Here is a 20317-nt window from a genome sequence, read left to right as displayed (position 1 = left end):
TCTAAAGTTGATCACATAATTAGAAAAAAAAACAGGTCTCAACAGATATAAGAAAGTTGAAATAACACCAGTATCTTACCTGACCACGATGGATTAAAGTTAGACATAAATGACATAGACAACTGAAAGCTTACAAACTCATGGAAAGTTAACAAATCCCAACTGAATAAAAGTAGGGAATGCAGAAGTTGAGAAGGGAAATCAAAACCTTTTTCAAATTAATTTAAATGAAAATATAATAACACAAACTTATGTGATACAATGAAGGCAATACTAAGAAGCAAGTTCATAGTGTCAAGCACCTGCATAAAACAACAACAACAAAAAAAGAACCAGCCAAGAAACAAACAGACAAACAAACAAACAAAAAAACTGGAGCAATTTTATATGAACTCATAGAGACTGTGGCAGCACGAACTGGGGCTGCCTGGGGCTGCACTAGATGTGTTCCTAAGACTGAGAGGAGAAGAAGACACTCTGATCCTTAACGCTGAAGCGTTCTCCAATTGATAACCTCTTATAAATGAAAAGTTAGTTTTCTCCAAGGAAGTCTCACTGGGGAAACTAATTAGTCTCATGGGTAGGCCTCATGCTTAACAATAGATGGCCAAGACCTAACAAGCTCAGTGAGCTCAATGGCACTTTTGGATGTTCTGTCTACTAATTTTGTGCCAGACATTTTCCCCTCTTAGAGATCTTTTGCTCATATATTATAGCTTCCAGTTTTGTGTTTCATGAAATTTGTCTTGTATGTGAATTTGTGTATCTGTCTATATGTTTCTCCTACCTGTTCTTTGGCTCTTTTCATTCTGTTTGTTGTCTTAGTACTATTCCAGTTTGTTTTATTTTATTTTATTATTATTTGTTGGATAACTGTTTGCTTCCCAGCAAGAGATAGAAATGGTATGGATCTGTAGGGGAAGGGAGGTGGGGAGGAACTTGAAGGAGTTGACAGAGGGGAAACCATAATCAAAATGTATTTTATGAAAAAAAAATCAATAAAAGGAAAAAGTCGAGCATTCTCAGAGCAATTTGATAGCTCACTTGAAAGCCCTAAAACCAAAAAGAAGAAATAAAACACAAGAGTAACTACAAGAAGTAAACTCATGGCTGAAATCAATTAATGAGAAAGAAGCAAACAAACCAAAAACAATTGAAAGGATTGATGAAAGGAAGACTTGGTTCTCTGAGAAATCAATAAGGTTGACAAAACCTTAGTCAAATTAAAAGAGGAGACATAAATGAATAAAACTAGAGCTGAAAAGGTAGATGTCCCAAGAGACACTAAGAATATTCAGTGAGATATAAAAAGATACTTAAAAAATCTGTGCTTCACTAAACTGGAAAACCTAAAAGAATGGGTAGATTTCTTGATATATATGACTTATCAGACTTACCAAAGTTAAAGCAAGATTAAATAAGTAAGCTAAGGAGACCCCTAATAACTAAGGAAAAGGAAGCAGTTATTAAAAGTCTCCCAACCAAAAAATTCCCAGGGCCAGATTAATTCAGTGCAGAATTCAACCTGCCCTTCAAAGAACTAATGCAAATACTCCAGATATTATTCTACAAATTAGAAACTTAAGAACTAATTCCTTTATCAGGTTTAGGAGTTCTCTGGTGGAATTTTTAGGGTCACTTATATATTATCATATCATCTGCAAAAAGTGATATTTTGACTTCTTCCTTTCTAATTTGTATCCCCTTGATCTCCTTTTGTTGTCGAATTGCTCTGGCTAGGACTTCAAGTACAATGTTGAATAGGTAGGGAGAAAGTGGGCAGCCTTGTTTAGTCCCTGATTTTAGTGGGATTGCTTCCAGCTTCTCACCATTTACTTTGATGTTGGCTACTGCTTTGCTGTAGATTGCTTTTATCATGTGAAACTATGCCGGGGCCTAGCAAACACAGAAGTGGATGCTCACAGTCAGCTATTGGATGGATTACAGGGCCCTCAAGGAGGAGCTAGAGTAACTAACCAAGGAGCTAAAGGTATCTGCAACCCTATAGGTGAAACAACAATATGAACTAACCAGTACCCCGGAGCTCGTGTCTCTAGCTGCATATATATCAGAAGATGTCCTAGTCGGCCATTAGTGGAAAGAGAGGCCCATTGGTCTTGCAAACTTTATATGCCTCAGTACGGGGGAACGCCAGGGCCAAGAAGTGGGAGTGGGTGGGGGAGCGTGTGGGGGACTTTTGGGACAGCATTGGAAATGTAAATGAAATAAATACGTAATAAAAAAAAGAACTAATTCCTTTTATGAAGTCACTATTACCCTGATAGCTAAACCACAGAAAGATTCAACAAAGAAAGAAAATTACAAACTTCCATTATAAGAATATATTTAGCAGTTCTCAATACAATAACAAATCAAAAAGATTATCTACTATGATCAAGTAGACTGTATCCTAGAGATGCAGGAATGGTTCAACATATGCAAATACATTAATGCAACATACCACACAAGCTAAATGAAAAACTACATAATCATCTCATTAAAAGCATAAAAGTCCTTTGACAGAGACTAAAATCCATTTATAATCATATTCTTGTAGAGAATAGAAATATAGGGGACATGCCTCCACATGATAAAGACAATAATCAGATAGCTCATAGATAACAAAATCCTAAATGGAGAAAAACTCAAAGCATTTCCACTAAATTTAGGAACAATACAAGGATGTTCACTCTCTCCATACCTATTCAATATAGTACTAGAAGTCTTATCTAGTGTAATAAGACAACTGAAGGAGGTTAAGAGGACACAAATAGGAAAGAAAGTAGTTAAAAGTATCTCCATTTGTAGATGATAGGATTTTATACAAAAGTGACCCAAAAAGACTCCAGACTCCACCAGAAAACTTCCACAGTAAAGTAACAGGATACGAAATTTACACACACACACACACACACACACACACACACACAATCATAGCTTTCCTGTTTATAAATGATACATAAACTAAGAAAGAAATCTGGCCAGGAAAATCTTGGGTCACCTGCTGGGGACTCAACTTCTCCCTGGTTTTGCACCAAGATGATTTCTCTACCAAAGAAATAAACCAGTTCAGCTGAATTAAAGGTTAAAAAAAGGGCAGGTTTATTTGAAATGGGCTCCTGGGCAAGTTCACCAATTCCAGGGGAATACATCAGAAGTTGAAGGCGAATTGGAGCATGGGAGCATCTTATAGACTGTGGGGTGTTGGGAGAGTGCTTCAGTGGCTTATGACTGGAGGTGAAGGGCTTTGGGACACTTGTCAGGAATGTCAGGTTTGTCGGACTGGGCTTTTAATGACTTTTCTGCTCAGACTTTCCTAGAGGGTGGGGTTGAAGGGAAAGGGAGGAAATGAAATTTGCTGGATCATGTGGGATAGGGGGAGAAGCTGGGTACTCCAACCAAACAGAAAGCAATACCTTTTACAGTAGCTGCAACAAACAAACAAACAAACAAACAAACAAACAAAAACAATTACCTTGTAGTAACTCCAACCAAGCAAATAAAAAAGTTGTGTAATTAAAACTTTAAGATATTGTGTTAGTTATTGTGCTATTTACATGAAGAGACACTATGACCAAGGCAACTCTTATAAAAGGAAGCATTTAACTGGTAGCTGGCTTAAAGTTTTAGGGAATTTGTCCATTATGATCATGGCAGGAAGCATGGTAACATGTGTGTAAGCATGGTGCCGGAGAAGTAGCTGAGAGCTACATCTGATATGCAAGTAGCAGAGAAAGAAGGGTGGGGGAAAAAGAGAGGGGAAAAGAAGGAAGGAAGAAGAGAGAAGGAAGGAGGTTAGTTCAGAAGATTTATAGAAATGGCAGGGGTACAAAATAGTACAATTGGAGGCAATATCAGAATACATTAAATATATGCAACATGTTCTTACAGCAAGCACCTGGTGTGGCCCTTTGAAACCTCAAGGCCCACCTCCAGTGATACACCAAGGATACTCCTATTCCAACAAGGGCACACCTAATCCTTCTAAAGCTCTCACCAACTGAGAATCCAACATACAGTTATAAAAGAGAAATGAAAAAGAAAGGGCAATTTTCAACTTTTTATGGAAATAAACCCTGGATAACTAAAATAATCCTGAATAATAAAGGAACTGCTAGAGGTATCAGCATCCCTGATCTCAAGTTGTACTACAGAACTATAGTAATAAAACTAGTATGGTATTAGCACAAAAATAAACATTGATCAATAGAATCAAATTGAAGATGCAGATGTAACTCTAAACACCCACGGACACCTGATTATTGGCAAAGAAACCCAAACAAACAAACGAACAAACTATACAGGAAAAATGTGGCATCTTTAACAAGTAATGCTAGTTCAACTGGATGTAGAGGAGTAATAGTAAATCCATACTTACCACTTTATAGAAAAACTCAACTTAGATGGATCAAGCACCTAAACAGAAGATCAGACACTCATATTCTAATTAAAGAGAAAGTAAAGAATAGATATGAACTTATGGGCATAGGAAAAGACTTTCTGAACAAGACCTTCATAGTGCATGCACTAAGAACAAACATTAAGAAATGTGACTTCATGAAACTAAAAAGCTTCAGTATGGAAATGCATGCCATCATTTGCACAAAGAAGCAGACTATAAAATATAAAAATAAATTACCAATTATACATCTAATAGAGAGTTAATAATATAATAATATAAAATATATAAAGAGCTTAAAAAATGGACATCAAGGAAACAAATAACTCCATTAAAAATTGGACCACAGAAGTAAGCAGAGATTTCTCAAAAGATGAAATGTAAATGGCATAGAAACACAGAAAGAAAATTTTAACATCTTTAGTCATCAGGAAAACATAAATCAAAACTACTTTGAGATTTTTATCTTATTCCAGTAAGAATGTCCAAAATCAATAAAATAAATGACAGCTTATTCTAGCAAGCATATAAGGAAAGGGGAAAACCTATTCAATGCTGTTAGAAGTATATACTTACTTGTATAGCCAATATGGACATTAGTGTGGTGATTCCTCATGAATCTTGGAATAGATCTACCCCACAACCCAAATATATTGCTCTCTGAGATACACAGATTCTACCTCCTGCTCTAGAGACACTTGGTCATACATATTCATTGTTGTTCTATTCATAATGGAACTAGATATCCATGAATGAATGGAACAGGCAAATGAAAATGTATACATTTACATAGTATACAATTGAATACCATTAGCTGATATAAAGGAAAACATTATATTCACATCTAAATGGATGGAATTAGAAAAAATTATTCCAAGTGAGGTAACCCAGACTCCTGAAAAGATAAATATGTGTATTCTCTTATACATAAATGTTATCTTTTAAGCCTTCAGTTGGGATGCTACAATCTCTGTAGCTACAAAGGTTAAGTATAGAGTAAGAGAGGTGGGGGCAGGGAGTCTCTCTCAAGGATGGGGAGATAAATTATATGTTATAAAGAGACAAGAGGTAGACTAGAACAGTATAATTAAACACAGAGAGGAAAGGAAGGGTGGGCAAAGGAGGGAACATAAGGAGGAACAACCCACACTAAGAGTCATTTGAGGAGTCATATAGAAACATTTGGAGTAGAACCTTCTTAAAATATATACATATATGAAAGAAATCTAAATGGAGCTACTAAATAATGGAAGAGACAAAACCTCAACTGGACATCTTTTACTACTAAGTGAAACTTCCAGTGCCAGGAACAATTTACATCTAATTGAATTTTTGACCAAAGGGTCCCATGAGTAGGACTGAATGACTCAGGCTGCTACTAAGGTTATTGATCACTCTCCACAAATGGCTTGCAAGGTCCTGTTGCTGAAGACAACACTTATGTAGCTCACTGACATGGAGAAATCAACCTGGTTCTAACTAGAGTCTTTGCCCATAATGACTACTGTTCACAGTACTGAAAGGTACTATGCAGGATACTAGAAAAGAAAGGTAACCATCAACCCAGATACAAATCCTGCTATCTACAAAGATGATCTGCCTGCATGATATCTTGATTCAGTAATGCACAAGCATTGTATAAGTAACCAACCACCTTCTGATTGGATTTAATGCCCACTCTATAAGATGGAATGGCTTCCTGACGCTGGGTGACTCAGATCCTGAGTCTGGATATGCCATGTGCCTAAGGGAAAACCAACTACTATATTGAATTTCTGGTACAGGAACATAGTAACAAAATGACTCCCAATGACATTTTGCTATTCCATTGAACAATACCTTGCCCAGCCATCATCAGAGCAGCTTCCTCTTGCAGGAGATGGGTACTACCACAGAGACCTACACCTAGACAATGCTCTGAGAGTGTAAGACCTTGGAACACATATGCCTTAATGGGATGCCTTCATTAACTCAGGGATTGGGAAAATATGCAGAAGAGGAGGCAGTAAGAATGTACATGACAGAGGGCATGGGTTGCACCAAAGAAACAATGTCTTCCAGACATAACAGGGCTGTGTAATGCTTATATGAACCCAAAGAGAGTGACAGCATGCACTAGCCTGTGTTGATACAAGCCACATGAGGTTCTAGTGCTAAGAGCTTCCATCCTTATCAGAAATTATTCATGATTGATATTTGGTATAAATGAACCAACTTTTCTTAATCCATTCTTTATTTGAAGGACATCTAGGTTGTTTCCAGTATCTGGCTATTACAAATAAAGTTACTAAAAACATAGCTGAGCAAGTGTTCTTGTTGGATGGTGGAGCATCTTTTGGGTACATGCCCAGGAGTGGTATAGCTGTGTCTTGGTGTAGAACTATTCCCAATGTTCTGAGAAACTGCCTGCTTGAATTCCAGAGTGATTGTACAAGTTTGCAATCCAACCATCAATGGAGGAGTGTTCCCTTTGTTCCACAACCTCACCAGCAAGTGCAAGCCCTTGAGGTTTTGATCTTAGCCATTCTGGTTGGTGTAAGGTGGAATGTCAGAGTCATCTTGATTAGCATTTCCCTGATGACTAAGGACACTGAACATAAGTGCTTCTTGGCTATTAAAGATTCCTCTTTTGAGAATTATTTGTTTAGCTCTGTACCCCATTTTTAAAATTGAGTTACTTGGTTTTTTGTTTTTTTCTTGAGTTCTTTATATATTTTGGATATTTGTCATCTGTCAGGTGTAGTATTGGTGAAGATCTTTTCCCAATCTGTAGACTGCAATTTTGTCCTATTGACAGTGTCCTTTGACTTACAGAAGCTTTTCAGGTTTATAAGGTCACATTTATCAATTGTTGATCTTAGAGCCTGAGTCATTGACGTTCTGTTCAGGAAACTGTCTCTTGCACCAATGTGTTTAAGGCTATTTCCCACTTTCTCTTCTGTTAGATTTAGTATATCCCATTTCATGTTGAGTTCTCAATCCACTTGGACTTGAGCTTTATGCAGGGTGATGAATATGGATGTATTTGTATTCTGTACACAGACATCCAGTTAGACCAACATTGCTTGTTGAAGATCTCTTTTTTCCATTGCATAGTTTGGCTTCTTTAGCCAAAATCATGTGTCCACAAGTGTGTAGGTTTATTTCTGGGTTGTTGATTGGATTTCATTGTTCAATATGTCTTTTTCTATACCAATGCCATGCAGATTTTATTACTATTGCTCTGTGGTGTAGCTTGAAGTTAGGGATAGTGATACCTCCAGATGTTCTTTTACTGTTAAGGACTGTTTTGGCTATCCTGTTTTGTTTTATTTTTTTCCATATGAAGTTGAGAATTGTTATTTCAAGATCTGTAAAGAATTGTGTTGGGATTTCAGTGGGGATTGCACTGAATATGTAGATTGCTTTTAGCAAGATGGCTATTTTTACTGTGCTAATCCTACCAATCCATGAGCATGGAACATCTTTCCATTTTATGATACCTTCCTTAATTTCTTTCTTCAGAGAGTTGAAGTTCCTGTCAAACAGATATTTTACTTGCTTGGTTAGGGTTACATCAATATATTTGATATTATTTGTAGCTACTATGAAGGGTATTGTCTTCCTAATTTCTCTCTCAGCCTGTTTATTGCTTGTATAAAGGAGGGTAACTGATTTCTTTGAATTAATTTTGTACTTAGTCACTTTGTTGAAGGAGTTTATCAGCTATAAAAGTTCTATGGTAGACTTTTTGGGGTCCCTTATGTGTACTATCATATGATCTGTGAATAGAGATATTTTTTCTTCTTCCTTTCCATTTTGTATCCCTTTATTTCCCTTTGTTAGAACATCAAGTACTATATTGAAGACATAGGGAGAGAGTGGACAGCCTTGTTTTGTCCCTGATTTTAGTCGATTGCTTTAAGATTCTCTCCATTTAATTTGGTGTTGGGTACTGTCTTGCTGTTTATTGCGTTTATTGTGCCTGATCTCTCCAAGGCTTTAAACACAAAAGCACACTGGATTTTGTCAAAAGTTTTTTTTTTTTTTTGAGATGATTATATGGTGGATAACATTGATGGATTTTCATATACTGAACCATCCCTATATCTCTGGCATAATGCCTACTTGATTGTGTTGTATAACTTTGTTGTGTTCTTGGATTTGGTTTGGGAGTATTTATTGAGAATATTTGCATTAGTGGTCATAAGGGATATTGGTCTGAAATTTTCTTTCTTTGTAGAGTTTTTGTGTAGGTTAGGTATCTGGGTGACTGTGGCATTACAAGATGTGTTTGGCAATGTTCATTCTGTTTCTATTTTGTGGAATTATTTGAGGAGTATTGGTGTTAGCTCTTCTTTGAAAGTCTGGTAGAATTCTGAGCTAAAATCATCTGGCCCTGGAATTCTTTTGGGTGGGAAATTGTTAGTGTTTATTTCCTTAGGGAAATATTGTTTAGATAGTTTAGATAGTTTGCCTAATCTTGATTTAACCTTGGTAAATGGTATCTGTCTAGAAAATCATCATTTTCATTTACATTTTCCAATTTTGTATTGTACAGGCTTTTGAAGTAAGACCTAATGATGCTTTGAGTTTCTGCAATGTCTGTTGTTATGTCTTCCCTTTTTATTTTTGATTTTGTTAGTTTGGATACTTTCTCTGCTTTTTAGTTAGTTTGGCTAAGGGTTTCCCTATCTTGTTGATTTTCTCAAACTCTTAGTTCCATTGTTTCTTTGTGTTTTTCTGTTGTGTTTTGTGTTGTTTTTGGTTGATTTCAGCTTTGAGTTTGATTATTTTCTGCTGACTATTCCTTGTATGTTTTGCTTCTTTTGTTCTAGATATCCCAGATGTACTTTTAATTTGTTAGTATGAGAGCTTTCCAAGTTTTTTATGAAGGCACTTTGTGCTTTGAGCTTGCTTGCTTTCTCTCTTTCTCTTTCTTTCTCTTTCTTTCTTTCTTTCTTTCTTTCTTTCTTTCTTTCTTTCTTTCTTTCTTTCTTTCTTTCTTTCTTTCTTTCTCTCTCTCTCTCTCTCTCTCCCTTCCTTCCTTCCTTCCCTCCCTCCCTCCCTCCCTCCCTCCCTCCCTCCCTCCCTTCCTTCCTTCCTTCCATTCTTTTTAAAAAAGATTTATTTTATGTATATGAGTGTACCATCCCTGTATTCAGATACACCAGAAAAGGGCATCAGAACCCCTTACAGATGGTTGTAAGCCACATGTGGTTGTTGGGAATTGAACTCAGGACTTCTGGAAGAACAGTCAGTGCTCTTAAATGCCAAGCCATCCTTCCAGCCCATGAGCTTTTTTTTTTTTTTTTTTTTTTTTTTTTTTTTTGCAAAACCCCATGAGCTTTCTTGTTAGGACTGTTTTCATTGTGTCCCATACATCTGGGTATATTGTGCCTTCATTTTCACTGAATTCTAAAAATTATTTAATTTTTAATTTCTTCCCTGACCCAGTGATCATTGAGTAGAAGAATTTTCAGTTTCAATGAATATGTAGGCTTTCTGTTGTTTCTGCTGTTGTTGAAGCCCAACTGTAATCTCTAGCGATCCGATATCTAGCAAGGGTGTATTTCAATCTTATAGTATCTGTTGAGAGGCTTTTTTTGTGACTGATTATATGGTCAATTTTGGAGAAGGTTCCGTGAAGTGCTGAGAAGAAGCATATTTTTTTTTTTTGTATTTGGATAAAATGTTTTATAGATATCTGTTATGTCCATTTGAATCATAACCTCTGTTAGTTTTATTATTTCATTGCTTAGTTTCTGTCTCAAGGACTTGTCCATTGGTGCGAGTGTTGAAGTCTCCCACTATTAATGTATGATTCAGGTTTTAGTAATGTTGATTTTATGAATGTAGGTGCCCTTTCATTTGGTGTATAGATGTTCAGAATTGGGATGCCCTCTTGGTGGAGTTTTCCTTTGATGAGTATGAAGTGTCTTTATCTAACTCTTTTGATAACTTTTGGTTGAAAGTCTATTTTATTAGATATTGGAATGGGTACTCCAGCTTGTTTCTTGGATGAATTTGTTTGGAAAATCTTTTTCCATCTCCCTTTTTCCTGAGGTAATGTCTTTCTTTTAGAGATTTATTTATTTCCCTCTTTAAAGACCTCTATCCTCTTAATAAGATTGGATTAAGAATCATCTTCTTGTGCTTTAGTTTCATTAGGATATCTAGCATTTGATGTAGGATAGCTGGGTTCTGGGGGTGCCTTATTGTCCTGGGTCTTGTTGATTGTGTTCTAATGCTGTCCTTCAGGCACCTGGTTTTCCCTGGTGTTGGCTGGATGATTCTGTTGGCAGCAAGGCTTCTTTGGAAGGCAGGGGGAGCCATAAACCAGACATTGGAGGTTAGGGTACCTGACTCTGCTGGCTATGCCTCAGGCAGACTCACTCAGCAAGGGACTGATGGGGCAATGTTCCAAGTTGCTAGTTCTTTGGGCCCCTGCAGGCCTCCAGAGGGAAGCAGGATGCTCTCAGTCAGGTCTGAGAAAAGCTCCTTAGGATCTAAGGGCTAACCCTGAACTAGACAGTGGAGGTTACAGGATTGTGGTCAACTCCCTTGACAACCATTTCTAGTATGCTCGCTCTCTCTTTAACTTGGATCCTTTAATTTCTTCTTGATAAATTGTTCCAGTTAAAATTTTCAGTGCATTGCTAACTAGAGGTGCTAAAAACTTGGTGTCTTGGTGATTGGGAGCAATTGTCAATCTTTAAGGATATTATCATTGGGCTTTATATAAATACCCTTATATCATTGATAGGGAGTTCCTTTTCACTTTTACTTTTTATAAGGCATCTTTTATTAGATATTTTCTTTATTTACATTTCAAATGCTATCCCCAAAGTCCCCTATACCCTTCTCCCACCCTGCTCCCCAAATCACCCACTCCTGCTTCCTGGCCCTGGCATTCTCCTGTATTGGGGCATATGATCTTCCCAAGACCAAAGGCCTCTCCTCACATTGATGGCCAACTAGGCCATCCTCTGCTACATATGCAACTAGAGACACAGCTCTGGGGGGTACTGATTAGTTCATACTGTTGTTCCTCCTATAGGGTTGCAGAACCCTTTAGCTCCTTGGGTATTTTCTCTAGCTCCTTCATTAGGGGCCCTATGTTCCATCCAATAGATGACTGTGAGCATCCACTTATGTATTTGCCAGGTATTGGCATAGCCTCACAAGAGAGAGCTATGCTAGGGTCCTGTCAGTAAAATCTTGCTGGCATATGCAATAGTGTCTGGGTTTGGTGGTTGTATATGGGATGGATCTCCAGGTGTATATGGGATGGATCATTCATTTGGATGGTCATTCCTTCCGTCTCAGCTCTGAACTTTGTCTCTAACTCCTTACATGGGTATTTTGTTCCCCATTCTAAGGAGCAAAGTATGCACACTTTGGTCTTCCTTCTTCTTGAGTTTCTTGTGTTTTACAAATTGTATCTTGGATATTCTAAGTTTCTGGGCTAATATCTGCTTATCAGTGAGTGCATATGCAAGTCAAAACAACCCTGAGATTCTACCTCACACCAGTCAGAATGGCTAAGATAAAAATTCAGGTGATAGCAGATGCTGGCGAGGATGTGGAGAAAGAGGGACACTCCTCCATTGCTGATGGGATTGCAAGCTGGTACAATGACTCTGGAAATCAGTTTGGCAGTTCCTCAGAAAATTGGACATAGTACTACCAGAAGATCCTGCAATTCCTCTCCTGGCCATATATCCAGAAGATGTTCCCACTTTTAATAAGGACACATGATCTACTATGTTCATAGAAACCTTATTTATAATAGTCAGAAGCTGGAAAGAACCCAGATGTCCTTCAACAGAGGAATGGATACAGAAAATGTTGTACTTTTACATAATGGAATACTGCTCAGCAATTAAAAACAATGAATTCATGAAATTCCTAGGCAAATGGATGCATCTGGAGGATATCATCCTGAGTGAGATAACCCAATCACAAAAGAACACACATGATACTTTTACTTTTTTGAACACCAATAATAACACCCAATATACCAGGAAAAGGTGGTGTTTTTTTGTCCATATTTTTAAGCAATGTTCTGATACATATTTCTCCTCCCTGTCCTATTTTTAATATCTGTTATGTTATTGTTATGTTATTCTTGTTACATTATTTCTATGTTTAACCAACACCCATTCCTGGAATGAATCCAAGTTTGTCACAAGTTAGAACATCTTTTTTCAATATGTATCTATATTTAGCTTCCCAGAATTGCAGACTTCCGTGCCTGTGTCTATTAGGGCACGAGTTTAGCTATTTTCTTTAATTATGTTCTTTTTGCGTTTGACAGTAGTGTAGTGCTGATCTTGTAGAAGGCCTTAGGAAATATTTCACCTTTTTTGGTGTTTGGAAAAGTATGAGAGAAAATTGGTGTTATTTCACATTTAGTAGATTCAGTAGGAAAGTCTTTTGTCTTATGCTTTTCTTAAATGCTACGTTTTAAAATTATGAATCCAATCTCTTGTCATAGACCTTTTTATCTTGTCTATGGTGTAAGTTTTGGCATTTTTAATACATGTTATTCCTAGTAAATTTAATTTGTTATCAATTTAAACCTTTCTTCTGTCTGAGTTAGGCAAAGAGCTACTGTTGATTTTTTTTTTCTTGAAGAACTGTTTATGTTTGATAGATTCTTTTGTTGTTGTATTACGTATTCATTAGTTTAATTTTTATCATTTCCTTCCCTCTGCTAGATTAGGTTAAATCTACCCAAACTTTCTTTTAAGGTAGAAAGGTGTTTTTTTCTCAGTTTAATATATGGAGGAATAGTTATGAATTTCCTTCTCAGCATTGCTTACACTATTTTTCCATATGTTGTACTTTTGTTTAGTTTATTTCCATGTGTTATATAAGTACTGTGAAATTTCTTGTTTGATCAAGCAGCTGAGAGTATGCTGTTGATTTTACATATAACTTCCATAATTTTCCTTCTAATACTAATTTATAGATTTATTCCACTGTGTTTTGATGTGATATTATAACGTATTTGGGTTTGTTTTTTTTTTTTGAGTTTAGAAATCTTTAATTTCTTTAAGATCAAATCTCTTTGACAGATCCATTTTGGAAAAAAAATAGTTGAAGTTGTAAAATAATAGTGAGCTGATAAAATAATAGACATTTTTCATATCTCATGAGCTCACAGCAAAACTCTGCCTGGAAGTCAGCTTTGAGAGTTTGTTTCCTCCAGACGAAAAGAAAAACAAGCCAAGCAAAGCAAAAGAAAACACAAACTCACAACAACCTACTGAGAATAATGTGCAGCAGGAATCCAGCCAGTAAACCCAGAGCGAGGCAGTGTGATTGAGCTGGAGACTTGCCAGTACACCCAGTGGCCAGTGGCCAGGAAGGATACAGTTTTAGTCTACCTCTCCACCCATCACACTCTGTGTCTGTTGTGCCAACACCACATATCACAACTCCACTCCTCCTAGAGGGCAAAACAAACCTGTGCATACCACCCTGATATATACCACCACCAGTTCAGCCCAGGTATGGCTGTAAAGATAACAGTGATGCTGCCTGTGCCAGCTTATTCTAGTGATCAAGGTCTCTGAGGGGTTTCAAATGACTCCAGTCACAAAGTACCCTGCTGCTCATGGTGAGAAATACAACTACAATTTGTGGTATTCTGTGCTCTCCTTCCACTGTGTGAATTTAAGTCCATTCATTGACGAAATAGAGGGAAGAGGGAGAAGGTTGAAAAATTCCTTAAATGAAATGAAAATGGAGATACAACATACAGAACCCAGATAAAACAGAAGTACTTCGGGAGGAAATTCGTATTTGTTTTTAAAATCTCTTCTACTTTTTGTCAGTCTATTAATATCTACTATTGGCTTTGAATTTGCCACATAAGACCAGAATGACCTTAAACATTCAATCTTTTTCCTTCTGAGTGTTGTAATTACAGGTGTGTTGTACCATGTCCATTCATAATCTCTCTAAAACTTCAAGAACTAGTTGTGCTATATATCACATGGCTTATACTAATGAAAGTTCTGTGCATACTTGAGAAGATCATATATTTCATGTTGAATGAATGTTGGGTAGACGTTAGACCAAGTTGGTATGCTCTATTTCCTTGTTATTTATTTTATTTATTACTTAAGCCACATTTCTACCTTTTTTTAAATAGTGGACTGTGTGTTTCTTCCTTGGGATGAGCATGCACCTTAACGGTACAGCATGTTCTCAGCATACGTGAGACCCTGGATGTAGTATATAGCACCATGCTTTTGACCTTGTAGTTTTAGTACTCTGTTGTGAGTGTATTTGCTGTCATTTTGAGATCTTTATGAATTGAACTCCTTAGCAGTATGTAATGTTCTTTCATGGACTGTATCAAATAGCATAACTAGCGGCTGGAGAGATGGCCCAGAGTTTAAGAGCACTGAATGTTCTTCCAGAGGTTCTGAGTTCAGTTCCCAGCAGCCACATGGTGGCTCACAATCATCTGTAATGGGATGCAATCCTTGCTTTGGGTGTGTCTGACAGCTACAGTGTACTCATATACATAAAATAAATAAATCTTTTTAAAAAAGTATAACTAAAACATGTTTTCTTGACTCTTTTCTAGATTATGGTTGGGGACATAGGAACGCCGTTTAAGATTCGGGTTGGCCACACAAATTCTGGACATTCCCCTTCCTGGCACTGTAAGAGGGTAAGGATATGATTTCATTTGTATTTTACACAAATGTTTCTGCAAATTCCTTCCAGGAACCATGTTTCAGTGAGACATTTTATAAGTGCTGTGAATCAATGGAATCATTGAAGCTTTCCTCAACAGAAGTAGTGCTTGCTCTCTTTAGTTAATTAATCCCAACTGACTGAAGGGAAACGCTTATACTCAGTAAAATTCTTCCTTTCTATAAAGAAAAGAGAATACTTGGTATCATGGAGAATCTCACAGAGTTCTGGATTTATTTGTATTACTGTTAAATGTTGATGACAGGCATTGTTAAAATATGATAGTTAAATATGATATTAACAGTTAAAAGATGACTGTCTCTACAGGATTTGCTTCTAAAATATGAAGATACATCCACAGTGACACAGTGATCTTTTAGTCTTGAATGCCAGCTCTGGAATTTAGGAACCACATGCTAATCAGGAGAAAACCCTTTGAGCATTTTGTAAAGAAGAAGAAAAAAAAACCACTTAATTTTTCTATGCTGTTTAAAGTAAAAAATTCTGCTTATTTTTGTGATTAGCAGTAAATATGATCACCTGACTAGATTTCCTATTTTGTGTTTTGGTGAATAATGAATTTACTTCTGCTATCATTAAAAATTGGGGATCTTTAAGTGAAGTCGTCAAGAGTCAATGATCAGTGAATCTAATCCTAGCATTTTTGGTGTAGTTTAGATGGGAATGCCCCTCATAGGTTCATATGTTTGATAACTCCAACCTCTTTACATACACACACACACACATGCTTGGTGGGTGAAGCAAAGCTTCAACAAGAAGGTTTCATCAACTTTAGTTTTCCTTCCACAGCTTATATATCCCAGCAAACTCTTTCAAGCTGTATGGAAATTACTATGTGACATTCTATTTTTCTTCAAGTGAATGGTTCAATGAGTATACACAAGAAAAATGTATTCTCAATAGTCTTATATGAATAAACAGTATGTAGTATAGGCAAGAAAGAACACATTATTCCTAAGAACCCATATACATTTGTAACAAAGCAAATTATAACAGATTAACAAAATGTAAGCAAGCAAGGTAATTTTTTCAGTTAATTTCTCCTACTGGCAGGCTGTAATTTGTGGCTACAAAGAAAGGGTCAATTATTTTATTATTTATATTAAAAGGTAATCTTAAATAAATCTTAAAAAGAATAAAAATCGAAGCTTTTAGATTTTCGAAAACAATCAGTTTTTCTACTTTAAATCCTCGTAATGCAATCTATTCATCAACAAATATTATGAAATCATATCAGGAAGCAGTGGGCAAAAATAAGCACAAGATATTAACCTTGATCACCAGTCCAGCTTCAGCAAGAGTCATGTCAGCCAGTGCTATTCAGTTCTCTATTGTTCTTGTTCCTTGACCTTAAAAATCCCTAGCTCAACTATTACGAATGTTCTTTTCTGAACTTCAATTTGCTCCTTAAGATTTTCTACATCAGAGTCATTAACAAAAATATCTTAATGTAACTTCACTAACAATCTATTTTTCCAAATTCTTTCTAAGGGTGGTGGTCATTGTCAACAATCTACATCTTTAAGTTCTTTCTAAGGGTGGGGATTGAATGATTAATCTGCTCTAGCAGCAATGATGGAAAAAGATCAAGCATTATTATTGTGAGTGCCAGTCATACTGTCCAGTGAGAGTCTGGAAGCCCTGTTAGAGTTTTTATACAACTAGTATATTAGGAAGACTATGAAGGCCTCAAGTCCAACAAGCAGACAAATTCTCCATAACAGCATGAAATCTTTAGGATTTGATTCCATGAAGCTCTGCTTCTTCAAGGCATACCCATTGTGACTGTTCTAACCAGTGGACAACATTTCATGAGTTCTAAAGGTGTCTGTGGTCCCTTTCATACAGACCATGACAAGAGAAATCCATATATGTAATAAACCACATAAACCAAAATCCACAATATCATCTCTGATGCCAAAAAGGCCATTGGCAAAAGCCAACATCATTTCATAATAAAAGTACTGGAGAGACTTGGGATATAAGAGATATACCTCTCCATAATAAACACAATATATTGCAAACCCACAGTCAACATAAAAAAAAAAGCACAGAAATGAGACAAGGATGCCTACACTTCATACCTATTCAATATAGTATTTGAACAAAATGATCACGGAGGCAGAGAGGGGAATGGATCTGACTGAGACAGATGCAGATACTTAAGACCAACCTTTGGACTGATGTCAGAAACCCCTATGGAAGGGTTGAAGGAGCTGAAGGGGATGGCAACACCATAGGAAGACCAACACTATTAACTAACCTGGACCCCTAGGAGTTCCCAGAGATTAAGCCACCGACCAAAGAGCATACACAGGCTTGTCCATGGCCCCTGGCACATATGTAGCAGAGTGCTGCCTTTTCTGGGATCAGTGGGAGAAGATGTGCCTAATCCTGTAAAGACTTGATACCCAGGGAAGGGGAAGTGGGGGTTGGTGGGGGAGCATTTTCTCAGAGGCAGAGTATGCAGTAGGGGTGAAGAATTCTTGGAGGAGAGACTAGGTAGCAGGGCAACATTTGGAATGTAAATTACACACACACACACACACACACACACACACACACACACACATCTCTATCTATCTATCTATCTATCTATCTATCTATCTATCTATCTATCTATCTATCTATCTATCGAGACAGAGAAAGACAGAGAGACAGAGAGAGACTAGAATTGATTAAATGGGGAAGAGAATGGAAGACAAGGGTAATGGAGGGAATGTGAGGAGGGATAACTTACAGGCCCATTTGAAGGCCATATAGAAACCTATCAATGTAGAATCTTCCTAAACCATATACACAATTTAAAAAAATCTAAATGGAGTTACCAAGTAATAGGGAGATATTCCCCAAATAGATATATTTTGCCACCATTTACTAGGAGTAGCTTACATGTAGTTAAATCATTGGACAAATTCTGTGGCAATCCCCAAACTTCTCAGGCTGTTGCTAAGGTTATTGGTTTCTCTCCACAAAGTGATGCTAAGTAAGGCTCTACTGTTTAGGACAACACTTATATATCTCATTTAATGTGGAGAAGTCAAGCTAAAACATAACTAGATCTTTCACCCTTATTGACTAGTCTTCATGGTGAATGACTCCAAGGAAAGAGTGTCCTCTAGATACATTCGAACTGATATACATATGAACTCACAGAAACTGTGGCAGCCTTCATGGTGACTGCAGAGATGGGGTTCCAATGGTGACAAGGAGAAGTGGCCATGGGCTCCTGTTCCCAACTCAAAAGCTATCTGCTATTGATACTTGTAAAGGAAAAATTCATTTCCTTTAATGGAGTCTTACTAGGTGTATTTACTACACAGAAGGATAGGTTCCACATCCAGCTCTAGATGGCCAAATTAAAACAAACTCATTGTATATATATTTTGAGATTTTTGTAGACTTTTTGTTTCACATAGCTTTGTTTTGATATTTTTACCTTTTGCCCATATTGTATGGTTTCCAATATTGGGACTTTGGGGGGGAGGTTGGGGTGTATAATTTTATCTATCTATCTATCTATCTATCTATCTATCTATCTATCTATCTATCTATCTATCTATCTATCATCTATCTATCTATTTATTAAATTTGCCTGTTTGATTTTTAAAGACAGAAAGACTGTAGAATTGGGGAGTTGGAGATATCGAAGGAATCTGGGAGGAGTTAGGAAAAAGAGAGCATGATCAGAATATATTGTATGAAAAAAATATTTCAATAAAAAGGGTGGAATACAATTGACACGAATTAGAAGACAGGCAAAAAGGAGCCAGCTGCAGGAATGTGAAGGAGTGGTGCTGGAGTTAGCGGGGCAAAGGGAATAAATGAGAACAAGGTATAATAACGTACTTTGTGAAGATACGCTGATGAAACACAATTTAAAATTACAGATATAACGAACATCTTATAGACAAAATAGAGTTGGATCACAGTCTTTCATTTAACAATAATTATATTATTTTATATGTAAAAGGGTGATACCCAATTCATGAAGTGAAGCTCTGAGAGGTGATTTATAAATCAGCTTACATAACATTTCAACAAAGAACATAAAATTCCTAGGAAACATATATAAGAATGGAAAAGCATTTTGTACCAGCTACAGGCAACTCTAAGTCTTTGATGACTAATTGTATATTATAAATTATTTTTAATTAGTCTTCTTTTTTGTGTTGATATATATATATATTTACATAAATAAAAATAAATAACATTATAAAACAAAATACTGTGAAAGACTGTAGGGACTTTTGAAGTTGAACTAAATACATTTTGCATTATTATAAAGCCAGTAGCCTACAGTGGCCAGGGAGTGGCATGCGATGGCTTGCATGAAAATAGACCTCAAAGGTTCACACATTTGAATACTTGGTTCTCAGTGTGGTGACACTGCTAGGAAAGATTAGGTGGTCTGGCCTTGTTGGAAGAGGCATGCCACTGGGGATGTGCTCTGAGGTTTTCAAATAATGGTGCCACTCCCAGTGTGCCTCTCTCTGCCCTTCGTTTGGGGATCAAGGTGTTCCTTTCACCATCACTTTGTTCTGCCATCATACATTCTAATGCTCCAAACCCATAAGCCAATTAAACATTTTTTCCATAAGTTGTCATGGACATGGTGTTTTATCACAGCAATAGAAAAGTAACTGAGACACTTGGTAAATTTTATTTCTTGCAGTTTTATAATATGAGAGAAAATTTGTTGAATCATTACATAAAGCACATTTTCACTGTATTATTAGGGGTGGAAAATTGTTAGTAATGTCATCACCTTTACATTAAAGTAAAAAAAAATTCTTGAAGCAAGATGAAAAATTAAGTTTTCTTTGAGAAAAATACAGAATATAATGGTTAGAGTTCAAAATTATCCCTGACTTTTGTATAAAATTATGTTCTTTTTCTTCCTTTTAGACCTTTCAAAGTAGGATACTTAAGTTGATGCTTAAATAATTACATAATTTAAAAGACTTTTATTGTTTAATACATTTATAAAAGTTTATCATAGATGCTCTTGTGTTACAGTACCAATGAATCCTGCTCGAATCCACCAGGTGGTGGTGGCAGTGCACATTCCTTGCTACCAGCCCTAGTGGTCTGGGTTTCTGAATGAACACACACACACACACACACACACACACACACACACACACACACAGCCTTATATTTTAGTATGCCTTAAACAGCTCAATGGTTGGGCCACTC

At 36.6% G+C, this 20317-nt stretch overlaps 1 protein-coding gene across 3 annotated transcripts in view; it reads left to right on the top strand.

Annotated features, from left to right (window-relative positions):
• Positions 1-20317, top strand: part of Rp1 (retinitis pigmentosa 1 (human)) — a 293594-nt gene that overhangs the window by 101270 nt on the left and 172007 nt on the right. For 2 of the 3 annotated variants that reach the window (XM_030252325.1, NM_001370921.1), the window contains exon 5: positions 14985-15071. In XM_030252325.1, coding sequence (XP_030108185.1) covers positions 14985-15071 — 87 coding nt within the window. Of the gene's footprint in view, positions 1-14984; positions 17152-20317 lie in introns of those variants that run through there. The other variant, NM_001195662.1, reaches the window with a different exon arrangement.

Source organism: Mus musculus, chromosome 1 (assembly GCF_000001635.26).
Source record: "Mus musculus strain C57BL/6J chromosome 1, GRCm38.p6 C57BL/6J".
NCBI classification, from domain to species: domain Eukaryota; kingdom Metazoa; phylum Chordata; class Mammalia; order Rodentia; family Muridae; genus Mus; species Mus musculus.
The sequence above is the reverse complement of the archived record's forward strand: the minus strand, read 5'-3'. Positions and strand labels throughout refer to the sequence as shown.